The following is a 19,539-nucleotide window of genomic DNA, read 5'->3' on the forward strand; positions in this document are numbered from 1 at the left end:
TTCAAACATCTAACAGACAGGGAGATAGGATAGGTAAATGGAACTAAATCTAAACCACAGATTTAAAACATGTCACTAATAAGCTGTGCTCTGCATGTTGGTGCGGTGCCCTTCCTGGGCTGCATGGCAGACACCTACCTGAAGTGGTGAACCTTCCTTAGCATGACAGCCAGATGGATGAAGCTTCCAGGCAAAAGCTGGAGCCCATCTTTGGCCACAACCCTTCTACAGAAGCCCTTTCTCAGACCCCAGGAGCTCAGTTCTCATTTAGAATTTGGCTCCTAGTGCTGCCTGGCAAATAAAGGCTACTAAAATGCATGTAGCATGTTCCCAGAGTGGCGCAGAGATACAAGAATCCTTTGTTTAAAAAGAAAAATAACCCAGGAGACTGGAAAAATTTCATTTTCAGATTGAAATAGCTCATGAGATTTCATTTTCCTCTGGAATGGGAAAGGTGCTTTCCTTTCAGCTCGTGTCGCCACAGGCAATGGCCTCTGCCACGCACGGCACGAGCCTTTCAGTGCTCCGAGTGGTGCACGGCTGAACTGGCCACCCCCCGAGTGAAGCAGCCTCCCACAGGTCCCTGTGGCTTTTCTCCCTTCGCAGTAGTTGCCTCCTCATCCCAGATGCTAGCCAAGGCACATGGCAGCCGCTCAGCCTACCTCTCGTCCTGGCAATTGAGATCAGCCAGCGATTACCAGAGTCAATCACCCCCGGGTGATGACGAGTGTCTGGCTAGGAGGCTGCCAGCGCTGCAAGTCCTGAGCCTGGACGCCGGTACTGCGGTGCAGGATGCTTATTTGCATTTAAGTAACTCTTTTTCAACTTGTTCCAGTACATTTTAGCAGTCTCTTTCTTCCTCAGTGGTAAAACTATACTTTAGAGACAAACCTAAGTATAAAGCCTGGATCTAAAATACCTAATAGGAAGAGATCTGACTGCAGAATATAATTTCTTAGGTTGGACCCATCTACCCTTAAATCTGTGACAGCATTAGCTGTCTTGGAAATAGTTTTGTCAGAAATGAGGGAATATAAAACAATTTAAGAGATTGTTGATGTTAAATATGGAAGTTAAACATATCAGGAGGAGCAGCAGTAGCTATTCTGGTGACCATGTGTCTATCTTCTCTAATTATGAGAAGAGAATCAGCTCTGAAAAGATCATCAATAACATTTCTCTGCAGAAAGCAGGTCCCCAGCCTGCTTTGGGGTAGAGAAGATGTTGACAGCAAATCCTGCTGGGAGGCTTCATGCCTTAAAGACATTTCTCATTTCTGCATATAGCCATAACTCTGGCTTGCTTCTTGGTCCTTCAGCTTTTCTCACTGAAGCACAAAGACCTTCATGGGCATGATGAAAGAATAGACAAGAATTGTCAAAATACCTTTTAATGATCCCTTCCACTGTGAATAATCATCTGCTGCCAAAGGGTAGACCTGCTTTATACTTTAGCACCACGATGGGTTTAGAGAGCTTTTTGCCCATGCTGTGGGAGAAGGATGGGCTCTCCTGCTCTTTCTTAAAGAGTGTCAGTCTTATAAGACACTTCGCCCTTCATGTCCCGCTCTTCCCTGAACACTGAAGATGCACATCCTCACTTCAGGTTCTGTCTACCCTCCGTTATTCAAGGAGGCTTTATCCAGTTTTCTGACACTTCCCAGTGATCAATGCATTTTTGACTAAGTTCTCTTCCAAAGCCTTTCCTATCTGCTTGGCATGACACGGAGAGGAAGAAAAGTGCATAATTAAGCAATCTGATACAACAAGCTTTGCATTACTGGCAATTAATGGAGCCTTCAGACAAGCTTCTGAGGCACAAGTCCAAGCTGTAAGTGGCTGCAGCTACCTGAGAAGTGCAATAATCCCTGCAACTATGCAGCGCCTCAGGTGTCTGAGAGCTAATAGAAAATGGCATTTACAAATAGGAACAAGTTCTTTTTGTACTTTACTTGGGCTTGTTACTACATTACTGAAAAGTAAAATGAAATCTGTGACATTTTCACTCACCTATCACAATGTTTGATTTAATGTTACGTTGGATGTCATAGTAAAATGGGAAATCTGCTAAAAAAAAAAAATATCTCACTTCGGTCAAAACCTCACATGATATTTTCCACAGAAAGAAGTAAACCCTGCTGAAGTTATTCAAAGAAATAATGAATGTGATTACTTATATGAATAAGGTAACACAGAGCTGGTTTTAGAGAAACAACCAAGCAACATAGAATAAAGAATGACCTCTCTTTACCAGGCTGGAGGAGAGGAGCAGGGGGTCTTTTGGGACACTGTAATAGAGAATGGCTGGGGAAAAAAACATGGGGTGTTGGGGAGATTAGTTTAGCAAAAGCAGCAGGAACCAGGAATCATGGTTGCAGTAGGACCACTACCACTGTATGCAGATGAGGACACCCTGGAAGATGCTCTGATTTGTTTCTCAGCCACAGACCAATGGTCAACAAGCCATAAAATTCCATGTCACACACTCCCCAAACTGTACGGTGGTGGCCTCCTAAGTCTGCCATATATTTTACTTGTAAACTGCTCAGCCTTGACAAGGAAAAGCATGTGGATCCAGACGATGCCTCAGAGTAGTAACAATCATACCTGCCAAGAGCAGATTGCCTTCAAAATGCTTGTGACCCAAAGCTTTTACAGAAGAGGATGCAAATACTTTCCAATATCACAGAATAAAGTCATAGAGTAATTTAGGTCAGAGAGGATCTTTGGAAATCATCTGGACCAACACCCTGCTCATTGCACGGCTAACATTAGAGTGATGTTAGGTTGATCAGGGTCTTGTCCAGCAAAAGTTTGAATATTCCCACGGATGAAGATCACCTAGCCTCCCTGGGCACTTGTTCCAGTATTTGACTGCCCTCACTGTGGAAATTTAAAAAAAAATTATATCTAATTAGAATTTCACCTGCTGCAACTTGTGTCTGTTTCTTCTTTTCCTTTCACTGCACACCTTCAACAAGAGTCTGGCTTCATTTTCTCTACACCCTCCACTTAGTTGCCTGATGGCTGTAGGTGGATCCCCCTCAGCCTCCTCTTACAGACCAAACAAAGCCATCTCTCAGTCTCTCCTTGGATGTCTTTAGTCCAGTTCAATGAGCTTGGTGGCCTTTCACTCAACTCGTTCCAGTTTGTTAATGCCTTTTTTGTACCGGGGAGCTCACAGCTGGACACAGTACTCCAGATGTGAATAGTGTCTCGTTAGCTACATGCTTGCTAATACTGCCCAGTGAGCTGCAAGGGCACACAGGACCTCCAGGTCCTTTTGTGCAGAGATGTTTTCTCTCCAGCTGCCCCCCAACAGTTCTGGGGTTATTCCTCCCTCACCGCAAGACTTTGCGATTGTCCTTTTTGAACTCCATGAGGTTCCTGTTGGCCCATTTCCCCAGTTTTTGAGGTCCCTCTGAACAGCAGCTCTGCCTTCTGGCACATCTTTCGCTCCCCACCCTCCAACTTGTCACCACCCACGAGCTTGTTGAGGCTGCAATCTGTCCCAATGACTCAGGTCGTTAATGAAGATCCACCTTGACCAGTATAGTGCAGGTGCAGCAGGACTTGGCCCTTCACTTCTCTGTTTGCCATTCCCGGGAAGAAGCCTTAGTAAAAACCCATGTAGAAAGGAGAAATATTAAGGCAGGACTGGAAAAAAAAAAAGTGCCAATCAAGACTGAAACAATCTACAACAGCCTTTAATAATTCTTGCATTCAGTCCAGGATTAACTAATTAATGAGTGCTTTAGGCCCTGGCAGCACATTTCTTATTGGAAAGAATTACTGTAAATGCGAAAAGGGCCAGGGAGTAGTTTAGTCTCTGAGATGCTCCCCACCCTGGTCTGCTCAGAGTGACTTTTGCTTTCTGGCAGCTGCCTGCATGCCAAATGTTTTCCCAAGAACTGTCAGGATCCTGCCTGCATGTCGGCTGGGTGCCAGCTGCTGGGGAGGTGAAGGGGGACATTATTCATCTGGGAGATCAGTAAACCCCAAAGGGAGAAGCAGGCCTCCAAGCAGCTGTTTAGCAGCAGGAGCTGAGGTGGAAGGAACTGAGAATAAATACATAAATAAGCACACCCCAACTTCTCTACTCTTTTTTTTAGCTGCTGCTCAAAGAAAAAAAGAGGACAGGGACAGGCAGGTGAAGAGGGGGGGAGGTATTAGTGAAAGATGATGGTAAATCATCCCCCATGTGGGAATAATTTCTCAGTTTATAAATGTTTACTGGAGGTGTTAAATTGCTTCATGTGTACCTGCAGCTTGCCAGGGTCTACCCTGTTTGACACGATGTCCCAGCCCATTGTCTCTGCAGGGAATTTTGGTAAGGGAAGTGGTCATTTGGCACGTTGGTGTTTTGCCTGAGGTGCATTTTCAAAAGCTTACACGCTGTCACACTCACTTCTCCATTACATTTACAGATTGCCATGCCATCAATACAAAAATATTGCCCAAATGTTGCTCAGTGTTAAATATATAGCACATATTGTACTATACTGTGCAGCACATTCTGTGAATCTTGGGAGAACCATGCGCTCAACATCTTTTTCCATCTGGCTTCTAGAAACCTAAACTCTGCCTATCAGTTTCTCCCATTTTTTCTCCCATCTGCATCTTTGCAGAAATTTTCAGAATTTTGGATTGGAAGCAACAAAAAAAAAAAGAAACAGACAATCTAAAAAAGACCCCAATTAGATCAACAGTTAAATTAAAAAAGACAGGGACTAGACAGAGCCTAGGGTTCCTCTTCGACACAAGCTTTCTGGAAGACGAGAAGCTGGAAGGTGACCTACTGCCTACCAGTATGTCCTCCATCAGTGTCCAGGGACAGTAGCTACTCCCATGACCTCCATGGATATTCTCCCTGTAGAAGAACTGCAAGAAACCACCAACTCTTGTGAACGAATAGTCCTCGAGAGACAAGAAAATATCCATCTCCTGGCAATGTGCAGCTCCTGTGTGGTGAGAAAGCACGGCCTTTGTAGGTTACAAAACCCACGTGCCTCTTTCAGGGAGCAGCTTGTCAACGGCCCTGTGGGGTGGATGGACCTACTGGGATGGGAAAGGTGCAGTGGGCAGAGGACAGTGTCCTCACTGGACTTTAAAAGAGTCTTGCACCCTGGAGCAGGCAGATGTTTTTTTAGCCAGAGTACACATCTGCTGGGGTCTGTAAGCTCTGACTGGTGGGAAAACACTGCTGCTGGGCTGGCCAGTTTCTTCCCTGCTCCTCTCATGTAAAAGGATTTGCTTCCTCGTGCTGTGATTGTACTGCAGCTTGCAGTGCAAAAATACGCTTTGGGAAAAAAGCACTTTCAGGTCCTGATCTATTTGGGATGGTGATTCAACAGGTCCTGTTATCAGAGCATAGTAGAAGCACTGAGTCAGCTGGAACCAACAGGAAAGTCAGTGTTAATTAAAGGAATGAATGGGCTTGTATGGAGGAATCAGAGCATTCACTGACCCCACCACAGCTGCGAGTGACAAGGGCATCTCGTCCAGGGCAACCAGGGTGACACACGCACCTTCTTACACACACCGGCCAAATTCAGGCAAGACCTGTAGGACTAAACACCGCTCCACGGCAGAGATCCTTCCCCACAGCAAGGCTTTGTCCACGGCGCTCAGCTCCTCTTTGCTTTGGTGTCAAGTTTGTCACCCCTCCCCGCTTGCCAGGGCCATCGCTCCGCGCCGGGTCTTCCCCATTTCAGCTCCTGGGCATCTCCTGGTCCATCAACCGGTGTCTGAACTGTGGTGTTACAGCAGGTCTGCATACCACACTGTAAGTGGTATGGCCACCACTGTGGTAGGTCCCATGCAGACACAAAAAAAATGCGCATTCTCCCCTGGATGATCAGCCCCAATGGCAAAAGAGCCAGCTCCACAGGGAGACAGGAGATGAGAGCAGTCTGGTGCATGATTAATTTATATCCTTAAAAGTCTGAAATGCTCCCAAAGACATTAGTATTCCCCATGTAAGAAAGCTGTCCAGATTTTCAACATATCCCTGTCTTATTCCCACATCTACTGGAATTAATAGCTGAAGGCTTGTAAAGCCCAAAAGGCAAACACAGGACTGCATTTAATCTAATGCAGAGGCTGAGATCATAGTTTGGGAGTCTAAGTGTTGTCAGAAGCAGAGACAGCCCCAATTCTCATTTACTCTAAGACACTTTTATAATATCCTGAAAGCATAAATGCACCTCAGAGTGGGTGCAGTGCCAGCGCTGACGGCCTCTTTGCACTGTGGAAACATTGGTATGAAGGGCCCTTCAGAGAAATGAAGACGAGTGAAAATGAAAATCCCATTCCTTACATCTAATCCCAGTAGAGCTTTCTAAGGTCCAGACAGCGCACTCAGTCTCTGTGTGTGTGTGTAGACCTGTGCAAAAAGACGTTGTATGAGCACTGGAAGGAGGATGAAGAATCCACCCAAGTGTTTTAAAAGCGGGCATCAGCCCACGCTTGTTTTTTCACACTGCTTAGTAGGCCAGCCATCGCACCCAGAAATTATTCCGTTTCTCTGTTGAAGGGGTTGCTATGGCTAAGTTGGAGAGGGATCCTTTGGGATGAATAAGTGCCACCTCCTGCTCCCCATATTTAACTTTTCACTGGGGAAGCTCTGGTGCCAGTTTGACCCAAAGAAGTGCTGGGGTGACAAGGACCAAAGTGTGGGAGATTCCTCCCGCCAGCCCTGGCTGAGCCCGGTGCTGCTCCCGGTGCCCAGCTCGTCCTCCTGCATGGTCCTCGGTCAGGGCATGTGTTACAGGGCACTGACATAGGAAAGCGCTTGCCAGAGACTGCACGAGATACTCCATGGCCAGCTCTTTTTCTTCTAACTCTGAAGAAAATGCGCTGACCAGGCTGATGGAGCCATCGCAATACCATGGTGGAACTGGCACAGAAAAAACACATGCAGTTTGTTAGATTTGTTAGATGACAGTCTCTCTCTCACGCAGCACATTTCACTGAGACTATCAAATCCCTCACCCCATCCTACAGATGTGCAGAACTTAGTAGCTAAAAATGACGAGGTGGAGACCCAGAATTTTGTTACTGTAGAACTAAATTCTGTGAGCCATACTCTTTTTAAAAATCAGGCAAGCAAAGTAATGCCTGGCTTCAGTTATGTTCTTTGCTAACTTACTTGTTGCTACTTGTTTCAAGATACACAGGCTAGTAGTCATGGAGGACTGTATACTTCCAGTTCCTTGCTGTCTTTAACTGACAATAATGCTTCTAAAGCTCCATTTTTTTTTTTTTAAATTTGCCTGAGGCAAGTGGTAAGTGTAGGGCTTCAAGGACTGTTATACTTTCTTTTTAGGGGATTTATCTTCCAGGTAAAAGAACCACAATTCTTTCCTGGTGCAGTTCAAATCAGTTGGCACAGGGTCTAAAAGAATGCCTTAACTCCAAGGTGTCAGACAGGATCAAGGGATCAGCAAAGAAAGAGTGTTGATTTAAACGTGCAGTAGGATGTCCCCAGTTTCAAGAAAGGAGACTTGCTGCAAAATGACAAAAGAATTTAATAGGCTAATAGATTGTTAGATAGTTTATCAGTGAATGTAATTTCAAACTGGAGAGGATACCCCAGTGGTTGCTTTATTATTATTATTATTATTACTACTACTACTACTACTACTGTTGTTGTTGTTATAAACATTTATTATTTAATTGATTTAAAATCTACTGGTCTGTAGTAGTTTCACAGTCTTTTGACTAAACTGCCACACTCTGTTGCCTTCACTTTGAAGAGGAGTGTGAAGAAGGCAGGGCTCCTGCAGAGGGGGAATCCCAAATGTGCCTGCCAGCAAGATGCTGTCGTATTTCCTTCCTATAACTTGTCAGTGGGATCTCCAAGGACTTTGGGTATTCAAAAACCATGATGAGTATTATATCTCAGAATCTAGAAATGTTCTGACTTGTGACTGAATATTTTGCTTAATAAGTGATAGAAAAAAGATACCCTCAGCAGCAGGGTCGGTGCACACATGCGAGTCGAAGGTGTCCCCGTGGCCGGGCGCCCCGAGGGGTTCTGTGGCCGGGCAGGACACGGCTGCGGGTGGGATGGGGGGACCTGGAGGGAGTGGGAAGGAAGCTGCACCCATGTGGGTGGGCTGGGGGGCCACCACACAGCTCAGGAACAGCACCCTCAGTAATTCACCTTCTAAAGTGAAGAAGAGTTTTTATTTCTCTAAATTCGGAAGTATTGATAGGAGTGGCTGTGGAAATTGACGGGCCTGGGCTCTTGAACTGGCTGAACTGGGCAGGACAGGGGCATATTGGCACAGGCTGTCATCAAATGGCTCGTGCTTAGAAGGACTATGACAAACCGCGGACAACACACGCCGCATAAATTGGGTATCCACACAGGTATCTATTTGCCAAATCCACTTCCCAGCACACAAATGCATGTGTCCTTAAACACGCATAGACAAAACCAAAAAACCTGAACATAAAAAATTCATAAAAACATGCATTTTCATATATAAATATCCACGCAAAAAGGCTAGCTGTGATACCTGTGTATTTACTGCAAGCAGAAACATGAACACTGTGCCCCAGACGCTCTTGTGAAATAAATTTTGTCTTCAGTTGCAGTTTAATAGCTCAAGATCTTTCTGCCAGATGTATGAACGGCTTTGGGAGGAAAGGCACGGGAAGGAAAATGAAGATGTGATCAACCTAGGAAATGGTTCTTGGGAAACCTTCCAGCATCATGAGCAAGCGAACACAAGAGCGCATTAGCACGGTGCACTGTCTGATGGATGCTCCAGCGGCTGGTTCACGGGACATAAGTTTTGTTTCACTGAGAAACAGACGTTTGTGGGACGGGAGAAAGCAAATGGATGTAACAGACTCAACCTTCAAAGTTTTTAGCAGAGGCTCGTGAAATTGTACCAAAGAATGAATGGAGACTTGGGGACGTACTAAGAGCTGTCAAGACCTGAAATGAATTGATGGACCACAGTCATAGCTAATTGACAGTGACAAGTGTTGCTTTGCACTGTTTGGACTGGAAATTACATCTTGAGAAATAAAACTGAGGCCAGCATGCTCAGAATCACCATTTTTCAGCTGTTCTAATAATCCCTTTCAAAAATATCCCTGCATGCTATATTATGTGTGTCTATTTCTAAACTAGAAGCAAACAGACAAAAGCATTGATTAAATGTGTGAACAGTATTAAACTTGGAGACACTGTATACACCAAAAATTGCAAAAGAATTGTACAAAAAGAAGTAGGGAGGCTAAAAAAATGGATTGGGAATAGCAATGAGATTTCAACATGAACAAAGAAAAGCTATTGTATCAAAGATGAAATGTAGAGTTAGAAGTTGTAATGACAGAAACTCATAAAGATGTAGGCTTGGGAATAAAAGGGTGAAAGGTAATATCAGGGCTATGTAAACAGAGGCATTTTACCGTCGTACACAGATGTGACAACTTACACTGCTCTTTACATAGCACCAGTAAGAATGCATCTAACATGAACTCCAAATTGCAGGCACTCTGGTGTCAGAAAGAAGGGGAGCAACGCTTCTGGAAAGTGAATTGGGTGCACAACTGGGGAAGCATTGCTCAGGAAAAGAGTCTGCCTGCAATGACTGCAATTATGAAGTAATGCTAGTGGGGACAGAAATCCCCATTGAACAGAGATTCGGTATTACCTCCGAGATGTAGCACAGGGCAAGGCCGGAGCATTGGGAATCTCTGGCAAAAAAGGTGATATTTCAGGAGGAAACCAGGCTGCGAGGATCAGGATCACGGAAAGGCTTTGTGGCTATTGCAAGGGTAGTCCACAGGGATCAGGACCTAACGCAGGTAGACTAATGAACGCAAGCCACTGTCTATAATGAAGTTAGTTGACACAAGGAGAGAAAAATCAAGGGAAAGGAAGATCCATTGTCCCTTTTACTGGGAGGCCTGAGGCTAAGAAGAACCTGAAAAGGAGGCATTTGCGGTTGCACGGAGGGTCTAGACTGGAAACAATGACTGTACGGTGTAATGTGCAACTGAGACCTGACACAAAACCACCAGAGTCAGGTCAGTCTTTCCACCGCTTCCAGGAAACCTTGAAGTCATCAGCACTGCACTGCCCTAGTTCAGATATCGGTCAGACCCCGAGGTCATCCTGCTTGCCCCAACGTTGCTCCAGAAAGCCCGGTTTTCAAGCCAACGCGGTGCTCCTCACCTTACCACCTTGGTGCCGTTCCTCAGGACCTGCATGTCCACCATGCAGCCGCCCGTGACGTAAGCAGCCAGGTTCAGCTCGGAGAACTCAGCCTGGAGTGGAGCAAAAGGACAGAGTGTTACTCGAGGGCAGCCGAGACACAAACACACGGACACAGACGCAGAATTGTCTTCAGCTGGAATGTGCCTTTCTGGTTTTTTTCTTTTTCTTTTTTTTTTTTTTTTTTTTTGTGGGGCAACGGGAGATCTAGTTACAGCTGATTTGCCCTGGAGAGACTGCAGAAGTATTTACGGCTCCCACACTTGGGGCGTACAAGTATACAGGATTAGGCTTATTGCAGTAATAAGTACTGAAGGAATTAAGAATGAGCAAGCTGAAAAATGCATACAGGAAAGAATAATAATAATAAAAAGAGGTAAGGTCATCTGAATTCAAATTCCAAGTTTCCACTTGGAAACATCCATTTAGAATTATGTCTGAGTTGGCTGTCGTGCCACTGGCCAGCTTTAAACCTAATACAAAAGATTTAAACCTCCCTAAATAGCTAAAAAGCTTCATTATGCTGCAGGAAGGTGATAAGCAGAAAAACCCACTTGATGCGGTTTACTTATTAAGATTTTAACTATTAAAGGGTTAGCAAAGCTGGCTAGGCTATTAACAGTACTGCTCAATTATTAAAACACTTTATATTTTAAAAGAGGTGAGACTTACGAGGCCAGAAAGGTTGGCAAGGAATATTTAAGCTATGGGGAGCGAAAGGGAATGTGCACGGGGGCGATTATGACTGCAGTGGGTGTCAGTGAAGGTTAAGATGCAAATCAGAGCGATTAACGGGGCGAGAGGTGTGATAATCCTCCAGCGTGGCCGCTGGCTCGGCCGCCTCTCAGACAGGAGTGCCAGTGAGATTTGATGGTCTCAGGCCGCTCTCAGTAGGAAGAGGACAGCAGAATTAGCTGACCAGTGCTCGTCTTGGGCTCCAAATCCTAACTCTGTTCTTTATGAGTAAATGAGCAGTCCTTAAAATAGAACAGCCTATTATTGTGCTGTGCAAGTTGTTCCTTTCCAGCATGATGCAAACATACCTGTACAGATTCACAATCATGTATTAAATTAGTGCCTGGGTATATAAATAAATATAAAATATAAACATATAAATATAAATATAAATATAACGAGGTTTCATTTTTTGAGAGAAGATTTAGTCTTCTCCCTTTGAACAGCTTTTTTTTCCCCTTCCTGTTAAGGCATTTCTTTCAGACTTAGTGTGATGGAGACTGGGCAGCAGTAAAATCATCTTCTAACCAGTGGCTACCTAATACAAGAGCACTTAGATGGTGTTCCTAATACTTGTAATTTTATTGAGATCCTTGTACTACTTAATGTTTTCTGGTACTTCTACCAGCTGGAATGAAAAGATAGTGCCAGGAACAACTTTTATACAGAAGAAAACAAACTGAAAAAAAAAAGCATGTTTTGTCCTCCTGAACACATGGAAAAAACTTGCCAATGGAGAACGAGTGCACCTGTAAAGGCTCAGAAGCCAGACGACAAATGAAAAAATCACTTCCAACTTTCTTTTTTTAAAATCCACATAATTTTAAAGCAATGACTGTGGACTGGTGACCCGATGATGTAATGAGATTTTATGTCTGTGGCCCTGTGTAAACTTTTCACAGCAACACCCTTACATGGTCTTACATCGTTTTAACTCCCAATTACAATGAAAGGAGGGGAAAAATTCCTGTTGCCAAGAAATAAATTCTACTTCAAACACATACACACACACAGAAGGGGAAAGGCAGTGGTTCAGGTGACTGGCTGGGCTTTTCTTATGAGATTCCAGTGTTGCCTTGGCCACAGCCACGCTTCTCCAGTGATCATATTGGATCAGAGAGAAGAAAATAGGTACCTCTAAAAGGCACCTGCATTTTATATGTTTAAAAAATCTCAATAGATGTAGGGAGGGGGGAGTCCTTGAACAAATTGAGCAGGAGCAGATGCTCTGGGTACCATCAGTGAGCTCCCCAGTGGGTCAAGGCAAGCTTGCTCGCTTGCATGTGGGCTCGAGAGGCTCTATGGACTGGAGAGATGAAAGGATGGTTTTCCCATCTCTGTCTCTGCATACGCCTCGGAGATGTCCCACTCTGAAAGCAGAGACTTACTGAGCTGGACCTTCAGCTTCTGCAGCTGAGGGATGCGTCATCTGATGTGAACACCAGAGTAAGAGAGGGAAATTTTAGGCCTGTGTTTTCATGTTTTTTATGCTTTTCTTCCATAATTTTTTTCCATAACGGTTTTGTATTAAAGAACTTAATACTTTGCTTTGCTGGGGGTGAAAATGGGCAGTCTTCATTTGACGGCTGGCACTTACAATCCAAGTAAGTCGGTCTGACAGGCGTTGCCCCGAGGCCGTCAGACCAAACAAAGCTGTGCTCAGGCACCTGACATCCAAACGGGCCTGGGAATCCCCTGAGCTGGTAAGTATTTCATACCGAACTGCCAGGACCAATTTCAGGCCTGCTAATGTCAAGAGCCAGAAGAAAAGGAGAAATCCCCTTTGGCAGCCATTGTCCGGGGCACCCTGGCAAGGAGGGAGGAGTGGAGAGGGGGCCTGGGGGACTCGGCTACCTCGCCCCCAAAACATCCAGATACACAATCCCAGCTGAGGGACAACCCTAATCTTTTCCTGGCATTCGCTCCTGCTTTAACGGAGTAAGTTAAGGACCGTTGCTGCTTTCATGTAGCTGCTTTGTCCCATCCGACAGGCCGCTGCTGGCCGGCGCTTGGAAGAAGGCTGAAAACTTCAGTCAGCAGAAATTGTTTCCTGTTGATTTTCCAGTGCTCCCTGTATTTTTAACTTTGCGGGTTTTGTAGCCTGATGACTTCCCTTGGCTGGGCTTTCAAGTCTGAGATCATCTCCAGCCTGAGTTTACCTTGCAGACAAAGAGGTCTTTGAAAGCAGCCCAAGCAGATAGAGTGACAGGTAACTATGCACAAAACAGGAGAGCCCAGCTCCCCATGGCCTTGCAGAGTCATTTGCATTAGGACTCGTCGAATAGAAGGCGGCATTACATTAGCCTGGTGGTTTATACTTGCTTTGCAATGGTGCCAGTGGCTGCAAAAACATTCAGGGCAAAAGTGAACCATGTGTGACAAACGTGACACAATCTGTCTTGAAGAATAACGTAATGCAGACTGGGAGTAGAAATATTTTGTGCATCTGTGAGGCCCAGACCTGGGAGGATGCCACAGATATTTTGAGGATCGTTCTGTTAAAAATGCCTATTTCAGGTATTCAGATTCAGAAATCTTTCCGTATCATTTGGACTAAACCTTAAGCTACTCTCAGTTTCTCCCATCAGTGTTCTCTAGGTGCCGGAGGATCTTTTTGGTGAGCTATTTTAGAGTTTCTGTTTGCTGATAATAAAACAAGGAGGAAGTTGTCATTTTAAATCATGCAATAATAGAAATGCCTGGCTTGGTAGCCATACCTATTAACGATTTATGGGAGGCACATGTTCAAGGTGGATTTTAAGCATTTTTCACAGAATAACAGAAAGTTGCGTTGGAAGGACTTCAAGACATCACATAGTCTGTCTCTCTTTCCTAAGGCAGGATCAGGTCTACCTCTGCCGTTGTGTGCAGATACTACATAACCTTCTTGTATCTTCCACAGATGAGGAACCTCCTCAGGCAATCTGCGCCTTAACAACCTTGGAAAGTTTTCCTATTTTCCAGCCTAAATCTCTCCCCTTCCTTCTTAAGACTGTAATTTTTTTGTCCATTACTTCCTCCTGCAGAACCTGAGGACCTACTGTTTGAAGATTTACCCTTCCTTCTTCCTTTTTTTCCCCTAGACAAAACCAACCCCATTATTGTAAGATTTCCTTGTAGGTGATGTTTTTCAGCACAGTGATCAGTGTTGCTGCTGTCACTGGGATCATCTCTGACTGGTCCTCAACGTCTTTGGGTTGTAATGGCCCAAACTCACCATGATCCTTCAGCAGAGACATGACCATTGCTGAGTAAGATGTAAGGAAGTCCACTCGCCTTACATATAATACTGCTGTCCATATGTTCTGGCATGGATTTGTCACATGTACAGCAACATGACTCATATTCTGGCTGAGAACCACTGTAATCCTTGCCTTGCTTTGTCTAGGCTACTGACTTGTCTTCAGTTCCCCGTCTTGTGCATCTGCCATTGATGATTGATGCATAAGGGGGAGATTTGTCAATGTCTATAAAAACCTGATGGGAGGTAGTAAAGAAGATGGACCCATACTCTTCTCAGTGGTGCCCAGCAAAAGGACAAGGGGCAATGGGCACAAAATGAAATACACAAAATTCCATATAAACACAAGAAAACTCCCTTTTTATTGCAATGATAGTCAAACACTGGAACAGGTTGCCCAGAGAGGTTGTGGAGTCTCCATCCCTGGAGACACTAAAACCTTTATTGGCCAGGTCTTGGGCAGCCTGCTCTAAGTGAGGAGATTGGACTGTGAGATATCCACATGTGCCTTCCAGCCTCAACTGTCCTGAGATAAGTTTGGTATCTGGCAGATGTCCTTATTAAACTTCTCCTTGCATGTCAATGGGGAACCCCAGGAAAGCATCCGAGTTTGCTCCTTGAGCAAATACTGAGGGTCAGTTCATCTTCATTGTGGCAGAGGAATGCAGGAATAGGGGTGCAAGACAGGTTTCTGGATTTGTGTTTTGGGGGCATGGTGGCTGATATTTTTTTTTTTTTTTAAAGCAAGCAGGCTTAGTGTGTCCATACAGCAACAAGCACATTGGGGTTTTTTGAGCTACTGAACTTCCTAAGCCCTCATCTGTACATAATCTGACTAAAAGCTACTCAGGCTGGTTATTGCTTAAAAGGGAGACACAAAGTTATATTAGACTTCTGTGTGAATATTTGCATATATACCCCCATTTGCATATAAACCACACACACACAAAAATAGCAGAGGGGGTTTTAGCCCTGCCAGGGAACATTTACACTTCCTCAGTGTGACACGCCATACGCTGTAACACATATGCTGGTTTTTTGGGGGGTTATTCCGTCACATAAATCACAGCACTGAGCTACCGCCGCAGTACAGTACGCAGCTTCCCGTAAGGCAACGCAGAGTACCCCCATCGGGATCCACGTCTCTTTTGGCTCTCCCTTACCCACCGAATGTGCTCTGGCCAAGGCTCTCCACTCTCCCACTCTTGCTCCTGAAACTCCTCACCAATTATCAGTACACGTCTGTTTTTCTCCCCCTGCCCTGTGACACAAAATGCAGTCAGAATAACAGGCTGGTCCGTGTCATGGCTTAGGCACTCGGGATGAGGAATTACTGCTGTCTAATCAAATCGCATACATTCCTCCGTGGATTTTATGCTTTAGCTTTTGGTAGGTCTTCCAATATGTACAAGGAAAGAAAGACTTTGGCAGACACCACACTGCATTCCTCTACCAGCATATTTCACTACAAGCGTTTTGGGGGGGAAGTAAGCAATCCCTAAATCCTGCACAAGCAGAAGGGTGAACAGACCGTATGGATGTGAAGAAGGGGAGGGCTGGGGCTGTGCGTGCTTGGTGTGCACATGCATGCAGAATCAGAGATTACACACCGTGATTCCCCATGCCTCTTTCCTGGGACATTTTCCTTCGGAGAGGCATCCTGCTTCCTACCTGCCCCCAGTACTGGGATTGCTCTCTGGGAGAAAAGGATGGAGAGGGAATTCCCTCCCTCGGGGGGACGGAATCCTGGTGTGCAGCTCCACGGGGAGCTTCCACAAGTGTTCTTTGCAAGTCCTGAAGCTAGGATGCATGGTCCTAGGCTACAGACAGTGCTGATGCTGAAGGTCCACATGCCTTGACCTGTGTGAGCGCCTTTCGGTGCATCAGCTCTGATGGCATTTGGAATTGTCTCTTGAATTTTCTTTTCAGAAGTTGCGTGACTGCCCCAAAATTGGAGATCTAGCGAAAGCACATTTCTAGACCTTTTGATCCCAGGAAATAGCTCAAAATCACGAACTCTGTAAGCCTCCAAAAGCCAATGGAAATAAAAAAAAAGAAGATACTATTTATTTAAGAAATTCATGATTTTTGAGTCATTCTTGCTATTTTTCCAGGTCCCTTTATTCATGGTTTCCGAATGCTTGTATGTGGCAAAGCTATGAGAACTGCTTTTGCTGTTCTTGAACTGCTTTCTGGCTTTCAGTTGGGAAAAAAACCCCCTAAACATACAATGAATAAAAATTATACAGTTATTTGATGAGAGGCTGATTTTCCTCTCATCACACACGGGCCTATCAGACTCTACCTTTTGAAAGGATCACTCTATGCCACACATGAAAACACCTCTTTAGGACGGGAAGTACAATGGAGCTGCAATTCATGATTTGTATTACAATTATCTTCTGTGAGCGCCAAGTACAACTTTTTTCCTGACAATGCTGCCAATGGAGTCATAATCTATACCACAAGACTTTTCCAGAAGCGTGTACATAGGAGTTCACTGAATAATCATTCCCTGAAAATAAACCAGGCAGTGGGAACAAGTGAATGAGCTGTGCAAGAAGAATGCGTGTCAGACGGACAGACGGACCCACCTCATCACAGCAGGAAATGGTGGGAAGGAGACGGGTGGACAAACAACAGGAATAAAAATTTAGATGAACCTTTTGGCCTTTTTACCCTTTTCACCCCCCTCCACCATCAACTAGCCAATGCCAGGAAAGATGTCTCTGAATATACTGAAATGCCTTTGGGAAATATCTGACGGAAAGGTACCCCGAAGGTGGCAGACCCTCTCTGAGAAGTGCTGCTTGCTCTTGCCTGCTAGGTCTGTGCTCTCTTCTCTCCCTCCTGGGCTCTCACTGGTCAATGCAGGGCACAGGACTGGAAAAGCCCACCAGAGTGACAGGGTCTAACCCCTCGCTACTGCAGGCACCACGTCACGAAACCCTTTCTTAAACCAGTGCATTTATTAAAAGCAGCCGTGTCTCCTTTAGCCTCTGTTTTGGCAGCAGAAACAAACTCAGCTCTTTCAGCCTCCTCTCATAAGTCAGGTCTCCACGGTCATCCCAGTGACCCTGCCCTGCACATCTCCTGCTTTGGGGCCATCTCTCTCCCAGAGAGGTGGCAAGTGTCCCACTTATCTGGCTACCGGCCACAGTATCATGGTCTGTCCGATGGGTCTATGGCTATCTGGGTCTCAGCCCCGGCTCTCTTGCCCTCTTCTGCTTGTACCCAGGTGTCCTGGGGATGCACGGCCACGCGACATCCCCCTTGTGCATGTGGCATGCCTAACGCCCAAGGGGACCCCCACCCGGGGTGTCTTATCATCCATATGGGAAACCCTGGAGTCATATGAAATCCTTAGAGCGTGCAAGGCTTAGTTTTCTCTGGGACAGGGCAGAGAGGGTCGGGAAGGAGGTGGTGAATTACTACCAGTTGCCTCTAGTGATGGGAAATGTTTGACAGAGCATAAGGTCTACGGTGTAATTCCTCCTTTTCCTGAATATACTGTGTTTCCTAAGGCCTCCTGTCCCCTGGCCAGTGAAGGACTGTGAAGATAAAAGCAAAATTATTTTCGGGAGAGACTAAAAGCAATGTGGTGAAGTCCTGTGGCACTTTAAGATTCTTCTTTAAGTTCAACTTAGCCTTAGAGCCATTTAATCAAACTTATACTTTTCATTCTAAAAGAATTTATCTAGTATTTGTATTTCTAGATAAAAGAACTGGAGATACATACACTGCAGTTCTCAAAGCTAGAAATCACAAGGCAAGTAAAAGCAATAACATGGATCAAAATCTAAGAACCTTACTTTTAGCATAAAATAGCAACAATATTTTTAGACTCGGCTGCTTCTTAAAGCTTAGGGGTTTACCCACACTGACTAAAACTTAAATCATCAGGGTTTAATGAGAACAGGTCAAATAGATTTTCACTTTTTGGTCAGTGTTTCATTCAGTCTTATGAATGACTATCATTGCTACAGAAGGACCTGTAGCGGAAAAAATACCCAAATAATAAAAATGTAACCCAAACTGCCTCCAAAGAAAAAGGGGCCATGATTCAGGAGAGCACTTGCCCTTGCTTCCCACCGCCCCAGCCCTCACTCAGCCCCACACCTCTCCCCCTGCAGCCCCCAATGGGGCTGCATGCCTGGGTTTCGATCCAGGGTGGGCAATAATAAATCCCACAGCCTCTAAAGCACATTAATAAATATGTTTTGGGTGTAACGCTGAAGATTAGAGGAGAAGAAACAAAGGTGGACACAGAGTCAGGCCTCACGTTTGTTTTAATGAATGACAGGAGGCAGTGGAGCCTGGAGAGGCTGTACCCACTGCTGGGGCCCTGACAACTCTCTCCCCTATTCACTGGCACCAGCCGGTGCCCACAGCGTCACTTGTCTTATGCTAGTGGTAATGGACTTAGCTGAAGAACAACGTCCTGGGGTCGGTATCAAAGTCACGCCATTCGTTTTGGTGCTAAAGAACCAGAAAACCTTCTTCAAAACTCCAGAAAACCTATTTTCGTACAAGCTGAGACTTACAGAAGCAGCTCCCTGAGCAGCAGGGTGGCATGTAACAGTCTCTTCCCTGCGGATTATCCAGTGCCTAATACAAACCGAATTCACCTCTTGTAGAAACTTAGTGTCTTGAAACTTCTGCCTGTTTCTCCAATTCGGCTGAAATCAGCCAGTGCCTTCCACAGTGCTGGGTGGGGGTTAGACGGAGCGAGACAGCATGATCACATACGTCTTGCATTCCTCGGACGGCAGCCAAGGGGGAGAGGCAGCTCGGAGAGCTGGTAGGGGTGTATAACCAGATTAGATAACTGACTTCCCGCTGCTGAGAGAGGGAGAGACAGCGCTGCTTTCAGCACTCCTGCTCCATTACAAATAAGTGATGTCATGACTTCAAAAAAAAAAAAAAAAATTACCTACTATCCTGTTCTGCTTCCCCCCAAGATTGCAGAAATGGCTTGCTAAGAAAGAATTAAGATGTACTAGAGATGGAGATGAAAGAGAAAGAGCAACAAGGCAAACTCTTCCTTCAGTTTAAACCAACTACAGAGCATCCTGAAAGAATGGCAAAAAAATTAGGACGGTCAGAAAAAATAGGGCAGCTGCTTTTTCCCAATGTGGTTTTTCAAGAGTATTTAACATTTGGATATTTCCTTTCACTGCTTTCTGCCATTCAAACTTTTTTGTTATTTAGCTTTTCAGATCAAAAGTGTTTTTTCCTATAAAATATAAAAAAATTTCCTAAGGCAAACTGTATTTCTGGCTGAGTCAATAATGTGTGGTTATCTGAAGCAGGATCAAATGGAAAAA

The 19,539-nt window shown here is 45.0% G+C and overlaps 1 protein-coding gene across 2 annotated transcripts in view; it reads right to left on the reverse strand.

Annotated features, from left to right (window-relative positions):
• Window positions 1–19,539, reverse strand: part of SYN3 (synapsin III) — a 177,267-nt gene that overhangs the window by 141,573 nt on the left and 16,155 nt on the right. Inside the window, exons 3-4 of one of the 2 annotated variants that reach the window (XM_010585369.1) lie at window positions 10,198–10,289; window positions 5,055–5,057 (exon numbers count right to left, since the gene is read on the reverse strand). In XM_010585369.1, the coding sequence (XP_010583671.1) occupies window positions 5,055–5,057; window positions 10,198–10,289 (95 nt within the window). The remainder of the gene's footprint in view (window positions 1–5,054; window positions 5,058–10,197; window positions 10,290–19,539) is intronic. The other variant, XM_010585368.1, reaches the window with a different exon arrangement.

Source organism: Haliaeetus leucocephalus, unplaced genomic scaffold (genome assembly GCF_000737465.1).
Source record: "Haliaeetus leucocephalus isolate CR32 unplaced genomic scaffold, Haliaeetus_leucocephalus-4.0 Scaffold101, whole genome shotgun sequence".
In the NCBI taxonomy this organism is placed as follows: Eukaryota; Metazoa; Chordata; class Aves; order Accipitriformes; family Accipitridae; genus Haliaeetus; species Haliaeetus leucocephalus.